The sequence below is a fragment of the Taudactylus pleione genome, unplaced genomic scaffold (genome assembly GCF_031769625.1).
Source record: "Taudactylus pleione unplaced genomic scaffold, aTauple2 ptg000201l, whole genome shotgun sequence".
NCBI classification, from domain to species: Eukaryota; Metazoa; Chordata; class Amphibia; order Anura; family Myobatrachidae; genus Taudactylus; species Taudactylus pleione.
In genome coordinates, this window is record NW_028284603.1 from 29,767,532 (window position 1) to 29,781,140 (window position 13,609).

General features: G+C 38.5%; 1 protein-coding gene across 4 annotated transcripts in view; it reads left to right on the forward strand.

Moving 5' to 3' along the window:
• Nucleotides 1-13,609, forward strand: part of RCOR3 (REST corepressor 3) — an 83,905-nt gene that overhangs the window by 16,958 nt on the left and 53,338 nt on the right. For all 4 annotated transcript variants that reach the window (XM_088477304.1, XM_088477302.1, XM_088477303.1 and 1 more), the window contains 4 exons: nt 2,091-2,168; nt 2,594-2,646; nt 7,346-7,507; nt 7,832-7,956. In XM_088477304.1, coding sequence (XP_088333430.1) covers nt 2,091-2,168; nt 2,594-2,646; nt 7,346-7,507; nt 7,832-7,956 — 418 coding nt within the window. The remainder of the gene's footprint in view (nt 1-2,090; nt 2,169-2,593; nt 2,647-7,345; nt 7,508-7,831; nt 7,957-13,609) is intronic.

A 13,609-nucleotide genomic window follows, 5' to 3' on the forward strand; every position in this document is an offset into this window, starting at 1 on the left:
CATGGATCACTGACATTTAAATTAGAGATGTGCGGTTCAGCTTTACTCTGATATATTTGGATCTCAAACGGCATCATATTGGCTATCCGGCTGTCACGTGTTTTGGATAGCCAATAAGAGAAATCCGAGCTTGCGATAATTTGGCGATAAGAACCAAATAAAACCGTACTCATACATCTCTTTAAATCTAGTTTTGGACACTGTCCAGGAGTTTATCTTCGATTTCTTAGCTACACTTCTCTCCAGCTCCTTTTCTAGAAGGTCACCTTTTTTGGTGGATAATAGATGCCAGAAGGTTCTTTAAGCTGGTGCCCCTCTTGTCACACCACCCTACATGGGTGGGAATTCAATTGTTTTCGCTGGCGTCTCTATGGGCGTCCGACAGAGCAATTCAATTGTTGCTCTGATCGGGCATGAGAACCAGTGGTGCCAGACATTTCTGATTGCATCCCTTCTTAGGTGGCGAGCAGAAATGTGCGAAAAGTCCATGGACTTTAGACTGGTTTAGCTGTTTTATGTGGCTAAACCCCATCTAATTGGCTGCGATATGTGCGAAAATGCATGGGGCACCCAAAAGCAATAGAATATCGCCCCCTCAATCTCCTGTCACTTTAGACGGGAGAGAGGCTGCATTAAAACAATTGAATCGCACCCATGGTGCTTTTATCTCTGGACAAGGCTATAGTTTACCCAGTTCCTGAGTTTCTGTCTAAAGTTACTGAGCAGTTTTGTGTTTATCCATCATGGCTTATTTGCATTGTACTGATCCTAAGTCTGTGATTTTGGGGACAGTAATTATTATTAGTGTAAGATATGCTCTGTCATGCTCATGCCGACGAAAAGAGTAGATCTGTAGATGCGGAACAGAGGAGGGAAGTGGTGTGTAAATCTAGGCCAACTACAGTAAAGGGGGGTATCCACTAGATGATTAAGTTGAACGATAACGATCGTTCAATCGTCTGCAAATCGTTTGCAAAAGTGTCTAAAACGACCAGCGATGCGCGTGCCCGCTGGTCGTTTAGACATCTATCATCTTTCCAACATGCTGGTCAACTTGACGATATCGTCAGGTTCAGCATGTTTCCAGATGATTGATGACCCTGCACTGAACGACTGTTTGTTCAGTGCAGGCTCATCACATGACTGACAAACGACTACAATGTCGTAATCGTGCAGTCGGTTTCAGATCTTGTATTCTAGTAAATGTTCTCTGCTTAGAGGGAGAGAAGGCTTATACAATATGTTGCGGGAGCTACAACTCTGGAGCGTAGATCCGTGCTGCTAATGATGATCAGCACAGACCCTTGTAGTGTTTGAACATTTTAGAAAGAAAATGAACAGTTGTCCACATTCAAAGTCTAATCTCAATTAACTACATTGATACATTGTAGTTCATTGATATACTGGGGCTTCTCCCAACACCTCTGTCGTTGGGTGTTTTGGTAATAAGGTGTTAAATGATAGGGGGGAAAAAGCATTTTTATTCTATGTGGCACTACTCCTTTAAAGTGTTGCTAGTGTGAGCAATGAAAAAAGCTGCTGGTACAGACCGTACTGAAGAAGGATGTAGGATGGCTACACGGTTCTGTAAAAAGAATTACTGAAGAGGTGGGAAACGTCACAGTCCTAATGCAAAATAAAGTGTTTCTAGATCAATATACAGAATGAATGTCTAATAGAAATGTTCAGAATATTTGTGTTAGTTATCCTCTCTTTATTGCAAAGAGCAACATAAGGAAGTTTAAAACATATCAAGTCAGTCTAAAAATTCCACATATCGTATGGTCATCTACAGATGCAGCAGGCAAACGTTATTTCCCTGTTTTGCCTTAAAAGGGATTACATTGTGTTTGACTACATTCTCGTTCCATAGCTTTGTATAAATTACTTTGTATTTTTTTTTCTATTTCATTTACCGGAGTCCGTCCCGTGCTGTGTAGTTGGATAATAACAAGACATCCCATTACTAGCATAATAATAATCGGTATCCTTGGAACATTAGCATTACATACAGTATTATTCCAGTTTTTTGATTAGTAATTTAATGAAATCAAATTACTTGGCTGCTAACAAAAGACTTTGCATTTAAGGTGCTACCAAGTACACAGATAAAGACAATGGAGGGATGCTGGTGTGGTCTCCATATCATAATATACCAGATCTGAAATGTAAGTGTTTATTATTTACATACAAAACAACTATTACCGTAATGCATAATTTGTTACTGCTGTGTGTATTGTGACAAATGCCTAGTTGTTATATACTTTTAATCTTCTAAGACCCCGTAACTATTGATAATTGTAATATGTTGTGTAATATGAAATAGTTTTCTAGAACAATATAACAGACAATTCCAACCATAATGTCCATAGGATGTCTAGGAAACGTGAGATTAATATTAATTATTGTAACTATAATTATTTAGATATTTCAGGAGACATGACACAATTAAATGTACCTAATGTTGTTCTATAACATATTATTAAAGCATATCTGTTGATGTTAATAATAACCAATATAGGCAGTAACTTGTACACAAATCTGAAACTATGTAATGTATGGCCTGAAAGCTCCTTTGTACATCTATTTACAGTGGATGAATATATAGCAATTGCAAAAGAAAAACATGGGTACAACGTGGAGCAAGTATGTATTATCGAATAATAACCTGTCACTTACCATGTATCTATTGTGCATGTTACATTGTTAAGATCCTAGTTCCACAATTTATGCTGTGGTGACTGCATATGAGGTAGTATAAGGTAGTTTCTTTTTAGTTATGCATCACTGTTCTCCCCAGAAATTCTCCAAAGTTAGGTGGGGGGGAGGGGATTTTTATAAAAGCCTCAAGTCTGCAACACCATTTTAAAATCACAGTGCAACAAATAATAGCCGCACTGTAGCCAAAGACTGCTTTTGTACCTGTAACATTTTAAATCCGCTCCCTTGGTTTTCAGCATAAGGTATAATGAGATCCTCCTGAAATGACTGTTGCTCTGGCGACCTCTGGTAGGCCCCCACACATTCTCCTGCCTCATGTAAAGTAAAATGGGCAGCAGGTGCAGTGATAATGCATTCATAGCCCCGAACAAATCGGTCAGAGCTGTGCTGCTTCGCCTGCTTTCCATGGAAGGTGTTCCCTCAGCGTTTGCAATGCCTGCAGTCTGCCTCCAGTGCAGGGTGGGCTGAGGTCCCGCGCAGTGAGCACCTCGGGCACTGGGCGGAGCACCCAGCAAAAAGGTCCTGGGGAGAACACTCTTCATTGGGCCTCATTTGTGAAGCATACTTTGTGCACACAACTTAGTTTTGCAACTGTATGGATGCTCCTATACATTCATTGTAAGATACATGCCTATTCTGTATAAATCTCGCACTTTTTAAATTTTTCAGTGTCCAACATTTTAAGCACAGCCATTTACCAACATGGCCCAAAATGATATAATCGTTCTATCACTGGACACCAGGTTCATTTTGGGTTTCCACACATTGCGGTTGGCTGGTATCGGCAGCGATTACAGAACTAGGTGAAGTTTTGCTATTTTGCCTACATAGATTATATTCCATGGCAACATCAGGAATATATAGGGATTCTAGTATATAATTTTATCTGTAAAAGCCCAAAATATGATTCCTCCGCAAAGCTTGGTGTCAGTGTGACCAGCAGATTAGCGTTAAACTACACCTAAATTGATCTTTTATTAGCTTCACAAAGTAAAACCATTGGTCTGACATGGATCTGCAAGTATACAGGGTCTGTGATAAGCAGTCCATTGGCTTCCCTTTCTATCCCCATAACACATATCCCCTTCCCCATGTGTTATGTGACCTAGGTCAGCTTCAGGAAGGAAAATCCCTATGCTGTCTGATTTGTCAATCATCTCTAAAATCCATGGTAGGGTGTATCTGGTAGTTTGCGAAACAGCATGGAGGGGGAAAGAAACCGATTTAGCAGACTACTTGACTGAGAGGAAAACTGAAAGAGGCAGATTGAGGAAGTTAGGGAGATTGTGATACAGAAATATATAGATAGACTTGTTGGCAGTTTTATTTTGTCCACCAAATGGCCCAAAAAATAAACAAGGTAGTTTGTAAACACAATAAATGTATAACATGTAAATCATCAGGAGGAATTGCAAAAAAACGTGTTCAATATTAATTGCATGATTCATTATTTTCTTGCTGGAACTTTACATGTCACAGCTTCTGTGACTTCATGAGCCTGTCTTCATGCCAACATACATTTGTGTGGTTTAGTGCCTCAAGGTCACGGATGAAAAGTTCCACCCTTATGCAAAAGCAATATTTAGTACTGCTGGGTCAGATTTTTAAATGATGCCCGCAGAGCCTTATTCCTACAATTAGTTTTGTGATGTAATTGAGCTCAGTCTCTAAACTAATCCGTGGGGGTGCCTTTTGAAACTATTGAGTGTTCAGCATACAAATGCACATTCAAAGAGATAAAGAAAAGTTGTAGTTGAATTGATTGGAGAATGTAAATTGGAAGTTGCATTTTAAATTTTTCAACTATGCACATTGCTTTCTGGGCCTGCAAATGATTAGACACAATGTTGCACAGAGGTTTTTCCTGCAGAGGGAGAATAGGGCTTGCACGCCCAGGAAGGTCAAAAGGGCACATTTCTGTAAAGTTAAATGTGCTGCTAGACTGATATTTTTTGTTAATGGATTTTTCTGTATATACATGTTCATACGTGTTGGGTACGGGATCCTAGCAGTCAGAATCTCAACAGGGTTAGGACACTTGTCGGTCAGTATCCTACACCCAACCCTCCCTCACCGCTGCCTGAACTAAGCCCTTCACCCCAGTGCCTACACCTAAACTCCTCCCCGCACCCTAAACTTAACCCTCCACCCCTAGTGCCTGACTATAATTCTCCCTCTAGGGCTTAAATAACCCAGTACTATACCGTGGGGAGACAGGTGCCGGGATTATGCCGGTGCCAGGATTTTGACAGATGTCTGCATTCTAAGCTCCGGCATTCTGACTGTCGGTATTATAACTGCATCCCGTTCATACGATATTTTTCACATAAACAAGTGGCCATACAAGTCAGCGATTCCTGTGGTGGGTATGACAAAAATCGCATGGTGTATGTAAATCCCCATAAACTAGTCATACACATCTTTCAGTCCATTTTGAGTTTTTTCAACAGTCACCTTGCATATACATGTTTATGATGCAGTGGCCACAGTGATCATTGTTTCTTATGGCCTCACATTGGCCAGTTACAAGGTTTGTATGCATTTATCTTCCCATTGTATTCTAAATGTTTATCCAGGACTAAATAACGTAAATTCAGCCAATATGCAATCACGGCGTATATAAATGAGTTTTTATTGGTTCTGTCTATCTCTAGAATCATAAACCACAGTTTTATTCATGAACATTGATGCTCAGGACAGAAGTGCGCACTCATTCATTACACTAGACAACAAAAAAAGTTATTGTCAGCTACTGAGGAAAATCCAGGTGTTCTTGACTAATTTCTGTGCTAATTCTGAATCTGAACTCCAAATTGTCCTATCACGTCAGGAACTAACGTTCAAGTTTTGCTGGTTTCTGTACAGGGAAATAAATACAACACATAAGCACAAGAGTGAGTCCCCAAAGCATTTTTTAATATATTCATCTAATGTGTAAACATATTTTATATGTAACCCAAGCTGTGTTATTGATAATTTCACAGGTCTGCAAAATTTAAGGTTTTGAAAGCTTTTTTAATAATACTTTTATATTCTTAATTTGTACATAAGGATATTAGTATACAGTATAAAAAAAAAATTAACACATCACATTTAACTATAAGGGGTTACATACATTTTTCAGAAAAAAATAAAATTTTAATTGTTTTTGACATATTTATTGTGAAATACGAAGAAGTGTAGATGATATCACTGTGGTTTTGTCTTAATTACATAATAAAATAACAATAAAATCAAACAATAGAAACAAAACCATAATTATTGGAAAAAAAACTTTAATATCTTGTATTTTTTGTCTTCAAATTTTTTGTTTGTTGCTGTTTTCTTATAAGCTTTTTCTGTCTCGTCTCTGTGTATGATCCAACAGTAGTCAGCCATCATGCTGACGTCACAACGACCCTGGTATTTTCTTTCTACATCTTTAACGTCTTGGTGGAACCGTTCACCCTGTTCTTCACTGTAGTCTCCGAGATTATTCGGAAAATGCTCAATATGGGAATTCAAAAAATGTACCTTTAAACTCATATTGCAGCCAAGGTTTCTGTAACTATTAAGCATGTCCCTGACTATTTCTTTATAGTTTGGATCCTTGACATTGCCTAAAAATGTTGAATTCACTTGTTTGAACGAAGTCCACACCGAAAGTTACACGCCCTAAATGTTCATCTTTTATTAACTTTCTAATGTCAGGGCCTGTAAAAATGCCTTCCTTCAGTTTAGCATCGGATAGGTTAGGGAATTTGCTGCTGCATGAAGCCTGGCACTGTAATTTGTTCTATGATGGCTATTTGATGAGTAGCATCAATTAGTGTGTGTGTACTGTATGAGTGGTGTGTACTGTATATGTACTGTGTGTGTATGTGGTGGTAGGCAGGGGGTTAAAATGAGCCGGCACAGGGTAAAACTGTGTTGTATTTGGTTCCACCTTCACCAGCTCACCTTGTAGTTGTGTATATGCAATGTTCCTTTAGACAGTATGGGGTTTAGGCCCTTTGTAAATTTCAGCTCAGGCCCATGTGAACCTTAATCGGGCACTGGGCGGGGGGAAGTTTTATGATGAGAACTGAATTGCAACGTTCTATACTACCGACTGAATTCATTTAAGACAATGTATTCTAATGTAGGCAGAATACATTTATTACTTTAAAGAATATGAAAAAAATGACTTCTTCATAAATACAAGTTTTGCAAAAAAAATGTGATGAGATATGTAAAATCGGGAGTAATTTTCGTGTTCAGAAGCCAAAAATTTCTAAGTATCACATAAATTCGTTAAAAAAGCTTTTTATTGCAGATCTGTGTTTTTAATGTTTAAGTAAAATAATGCTGTTTAAGTTTCATTTGTGTAAAATAGCAAATACTATATGAAATGTGTACAAATTAAACGTTGGTAATGTCTATAACTTGAAATCCTGATGTGATAGGTAAATTTAGATTTCAGATTTGGAATCCGCACACCCAAATTAGCCTAGAGCACCAAGAGTTTTCCTAGTAGCAACAATGTTGTTTTACAGTCTTATACACTAGGTAAAAGACGGATAGTGCTTTTTATAGGGTAATACTTGTTATGTGAAAAACAGGTTCTGGGCTGTAGAATTACAGGACATGTCTTTCTCCTCTCAAGGCACTTGGCATGCTGTTTTGGCACAAACACAACATTGAAAAATCTCTTGCTGATTTGCCCAATTTTACACCTTTCCCCGATGAATGGACAGTTGAAGATAAAGTTCTTTTTGAACAAGCATTTAGTTTCCATGGGAAAAGTTTCCATAGAATTCAGCAAATGGTAAGATATTGCTATCATTTTGGTTGCTATATATAATGAGACTCTACCATTTGTTACGCTCACTATGTTGGCGCTACTATTTGTGTGTTCCAGTTTAGTATTTGTATTTATATAGTGGTGAAGTCTATATACAGGAACTTCCACCCTCAGATGACAATAGCAGAGTACCAATAACCATGAAATAGTCTGTATATTATGTGCCTTTTTCATTTTACCACCACACTTACACTAAACTCACACTTTTCAATTCGAGAGGTAGTTGTTGTCCCAATTTAGATGCATTTAAATTGGAAGCATATTAAAATCCCTCTTCCCCTTTTTAAGCTTCCAGATAAGACCATAGCAAGCCTTGTAAAGTATTACTACTCTTGGAAAAAAACACGATCCCGGACAAGTTTGATGGACAGACAAGCACGGAAGTTAGCCAGCAAAAACAATACTGGAGAAAGGTATTGTATGTCATTTTATTCATGGAAGGTAGCAAGACTTAGGTGCCTATGTATCTAGCCATTTTTTACATAAAATTATGCAGAAACTGCAGTGTCTGCATCATTTTATGTATAGATCCTATGTACTAATAGCACAATGCAGGAGATTTCACAGAAATCTGTGGCAAAGTGCTAATTAGCGCTGCAGATCAGTCCCCTTTATTATCGATGGAGACTACGAACTGACCCCTATGTACTAAACTCCAAAAAGCTAAGCTTTTCAGAGTTTAGCACCGGTGGTTTACACCATCCTTAGATGGTGTAACTACTGTTTGTCTATGGGGGCTCCAGGGGCAGGAGAGAGATCTTTCAATCTTCAAGCTGATACATAGACCCCTTAATGTCTTTGACATAACTTATCACTCAACTTTCACTTTTTTTTTTGTGGTAATCTAAAGATCATTGTTTGTTGTTGGTGTCACAAAACACTGCTGTGCAGGGCAACCAGTATAGCAAATAGTATCTAGAAGCAGAACAATAACATATGAAGCAGCGTGCAGACATGAAATGGAGGATACAGAGGACCCTATCTGTGAAAGCTTGCAATCTTTTCGGAGATCGATGTCAGTGTTAGTTTTATGGCCCTATTAGGAATGTGTTGTCATTTTACAGAAATAGTAATTCTTAGACTAATACAAATAATTGGGTGTTCTCTGCATCACTATTACGATCACACAACTTTGCACAAGGTGAGTTATGGTCTTCAGACACTGCTACACAGCATAGATTGGGGTTCTGTATTTCCTAACATCATATCTGGTCCAGCATTGTGGGAAACAAATTAATCTTTTAAATGTTTGTTCACTCTTACTATTATCTACCTTTAGTATCCTAAAAATAAACAAGCGAAGATAGGCTTGTGTTGAATAAAAAAAAATTAAAGGTTGTGGTGTTGGTTTTTTTTCCCCAGGACACTTGTAGGGCATTTGTTATAAATGGAAATTAAATTATGTAGTTTTATTGTTAGGTGGGCTTCGGTATGTAATGCCGACTGTCGGGATGCCTCCTTGTCAGAGTACAGACAGCGGCATCCCGATGGTTGGGTCGGGTAGGTATACTCCCTTTTTGTAGCCTAACCCTAACCCTCCCCACCCTGCATCCTTCCCGTTAGTGTATGTAGTTGAAGTTGAGTTTTGCACAGGACACAACTGAAAGATGGGAGGGGGGTTTTTGTGTAGAGATCTTAGATTAACACTGCCCTAGCAAGTTCAAATTTTTGACAGAAAGCTAGCATAGTGAAAGGTATAGTTTTGAAAACCAACTTGTTGGATTGTAATGCCGTAATTCGGATAATAAATCTTTGGAGTTGGCGGTGCTCCCCAGAGTCAGAACAACAAGATATATGGAAAAAGAAGACTCTTTGTTGGAGGCACTCAAAATATAATTGAAAATTTAAAATTTAACTTTTAATAATTATATTTCTAAAATATAGGGTTGACATACCACATATAGCATATAAAGTTGACATACAAAATACGTATAATATCTGTAGTTATAGACAAATATATGCCAAAAAAGGGAACTTATGAGAGATTTATACTCATAAAGTTAGATATTCTGGATGATGGCGAATATTAGTAGGTAAAAGTCAATCTGTTCATAAAGGTACTTCAGATATCCGTAGATAAATATAACCATAAATTAGTATAAGTCAGAAAAGTCTCCAGAACAATGATTGACACATATAATGTAGACAAATACAAGCATAAAATGCCTTCCTGCTCAGAGGATTCCTCAATGCACCCACTTAGGACAATATAATTTATATAGATACACACGTCATATCCTAATGCCTGTGGGAAGAAGCATTTAGTAGAACAGCATACGTTGATGTTCCAAAATAAATAGACATGTGATAAGATATTGAAATATATCAGTCCCACTTATTAGGATAAAGTGGTAGCAGCAGAATTGTCACCTATGGAGCATGAAATGGGTTAGATATAACAATGTCAGAATAAATATCTGAACGTAAAAAATCAGTGGGTATTCCGTGTCATAAGTATCACAATAGTAAAGGAGAGGTGCCCGGATCCTGACTACCCCACTTCTGCTGTCACCGAGTCTTGTATGAAACAGAGGACATGGGATGAGAGAGTGGGGTTGGCAGCTGGTAGGAAGGAAGGGATATGAGCACTTCTGCTGTCAGTGTGCACAAACCCTGGCTATCCTGATATCAAGGACATTGCAGGACAGGCGGGGCCGGTCGGCTGATGAGAGAGTGCGAAAAATGAAATAAGATGCAGTATAAGGGATAATTAAATGCAGTTAAGTCACAAGATGAAAAGGATATTCAAAAAGATTATTTGCCGATATATATCAGGCAATCCAAAAGGATCAAGGCTAGTTAATGATGGATTCAGTAACTGCTAAGCATATGCTAGATATACAGTCAGGTGCGTGCATAAATATTGGGACATTGACAGAATTTTCATATTTTGGCCTCTATTCACCACCACAATGGCTTTGAGATGAAACAAACAAGATGTGCTTTAACTGCAGACTTTCAGATTTAATTTGAGGGTAATTACATCCAAATCAGTTGAACGGTGTAGGAATTATCACGGTTCCTAAATGTGCCTCCTGCTTTTTAAGGGGACAAAAGTAATGGGACAAAATAAACAATCCTAAATCAAACTTTCACTTTTTAATACTTTGTTGCAAATCCTTTGCAGGCAATTACAGCCTGAAGTCTGGAACGCAAAGACATCACCAGACGCTGGGTTTCATCCCTGGTGATGCTCTGCCAGACCTCTACTGCAAATGTCTTCAGTTCCTGCTTGTTCTTGGGGCATTTTCCTTTCAGTTTTGACTTCATCAAGTGAAATGCATGCTCAATCGGATTCAGATCAGGGGATTGACTTGGCCATTTGATAATATTCCACTTTTTAGCCTTAAAAAACTCTTTGGTTGCTTTTGCAGTATGCTTCGGGTCATTGTCCATCTGCACTGTGAAGCACCGTCCAATGAGTTCTGAAGCATTTGACTGAATATGAGCATATAATATTGCCCGAAACACTTGCGAATTCATTCTGCTGCTTTTGTCAGCAGTCACATCATCAATAAATAGAAGGGAACCAGTACCATTGGCAGCCATACATGCCCACGCCATGACACTACTACCACCATGCTTCACTGATGAGGTGGTATGTTTTGGATCATGATCAGTTCCTTTCCTTCTCCATACTCTTCTCTTCCCATCACTCTGGTACAAGTTGATCTTTGTTCCAGAACTGTAATGGCTTTTTTAGATGTTGTTTGGCAAACTCTAATCTGGTCTTCCTGTTTTTTGAGGCTCACCAATGGTTTACATCTTGTGGTGAACCCTCTATATTCACTCTTGTGAATTCTTCTCTTGATTGTTGACTTTGACACATATACACCTACCTCCTGGAGAGTGTTCTTGATTTGGCCAACTGTTGTGAAGGGGTTTTTCTTCACCAGGGAAATAATTCTTCTGTCATCCACCACAGTTGTTTTCCGTCGTCTTCCAGGTCTTTTGGTGTTGCTGAGCTCTCCGGTGCGTTCTTTCTTTTTAAGAATGTTCCAAACAGTTGATTTGGCCACACCTTATGTTTTTGCTATCTCTCTGATGGGTTTGTTTTGATTTTTCAGCCTAATGATGGCTTGCTTCACTGATAGTGACAGCTCTTTGGATCTCATATTGAGAGTCGACAGCAACTGATTCCAAATGCAAATGTCACACCTAGAATCAACTCCAGACCTTTTACGTGCTTAATTGATAATGAAATAACGGGGGAATAGCCCACACCTGTTGATAGTCCCATTACTTTTGGCCCCTTAAAAAGTGGGAGGCACATATAGAAACCATTGTAATTACTACACCGTTCACCTAATTTGGATGTAATTACCCTCAAATTAATTCTGAAAGTCTGCAGTTAAAGCACATCTTGTTTGTTTTATTTCAAAGCCATTGTGGTGGTGAATAGAGGCCAAAATATGAAAATTCTGTCAATGTCCCAATATTTATGCACCTGACTGTATATAGGAACATATGCTGGAAAATGGTATCCCAGAGTCAATAATCTGTTGGTCCCCAGCGTTATGCAAACACCAGAAGGGCTGAGTATATAATTCTCTCTATTACCTGTAGTATCTAACTGAAGTCCTATTCCTAGCAGTGGAAGGACTATGTGACACAAAATACCTGAAAGTCACAACTCTTAGAGATTGACTGAGTCCTGAGCGGGTGTGCTGTAATCACCGCACAGCTCCGTGTGATGCCTGTAAGTGCGGGGAATCCAAATACCTCATGCGGCTGCACAGCGTGCAGAACAGGGCAGCTTGTAATGAAATGTGGCCATGGAGGACAGGCAGTCGCGGCTGCCGTCCTGTGATCGGGCGGCGGTGAGGTGCAGGGGAAATCCCTAATGCGCATCAGTCGGGAGGGTGCCCTGCCTTCCGGATCACATGACCATGTTGATGACGTATGTTTCGCCTGTTGAAAGGCTTGTTCACATACAGCAAAGTGTGATGTGTTCAAATGGTATTTATACTCTGCCTGGTTATAGTAAAATACTAGTCTAATTAACAATTAAGACCTAGCGTTCGTGCCCAGAGAGATAATAATTATTGATTTATAATGGTATCCAAGGACATAAATGAAAAGCATATCATTGCCATATAAATAGAGATATTGGGATAAAGTAATTGTTAGAGGGTATTATTCTAGTGATAAAAAGTTAATCAGTGTAATAATTAGGATGTGATGGTAAGCAAACATAACAAGCACAGTTTTTTTTTACCACAAGAACAGACAAATCCCCTGATTTATCTATTGACCAGGGAGTTCATGGGAAGTGCATGTATTAGCATATATGTACACATATGCGCAATATATACATACACATACATAAACACACACATACCCACAAACATCTCCATTGGATAGAGTTATACATGTTTTCAATCAGTTCTATTCCAAATCAATAAGGTAAAAAAAAACCGGGGGAGACGGTAAAGAGATCACTATTCCAAAAGGATCTACATATAAGGATCTATCTATATATATATATATATATTATATATATATATATATATATATATATATATATATATATATTGGTTCTTAATGACAGTGTGAGTCCCTTACTCATTAAACTTTTGTACATTTGTATGGACAGATGTATATCAAATCATTGGTTCTAAAACCTTAAATAATGAGGAGAAAGCATTATATATGGAAACAAAACGGCAGTGGTAGATAAGTAGACAGATGAAGGGAGAAAGCACTGGATATTAATATATACCTTTTAATTAGCAAATGTAGTGATTAGTATCCAAGGTTACTAATAATTGTACAGTATAGAGACTGTAAAATGCATATACACATCTGTATGTATACCTTAAGGTACACGATGCTTAAATGCATGTGTATCTATAGGTGCAAAAAGGGGAGGTGCAGTATCTAATTCGGGATGTTACAGAAACGAACTATAGTTAATATTTCTACTTCAGGGTCCATAGGGGGTCCACAGGGTTGACCTTGGGTATAGGTTGGGAACCAAATCCGGGCACCACGCAGTTAAAGCTTTTAGCTCCCAGGATGCACTGGGTCCACTCTCCCTATAACCCCACCCCCAAGCCAGAGGCA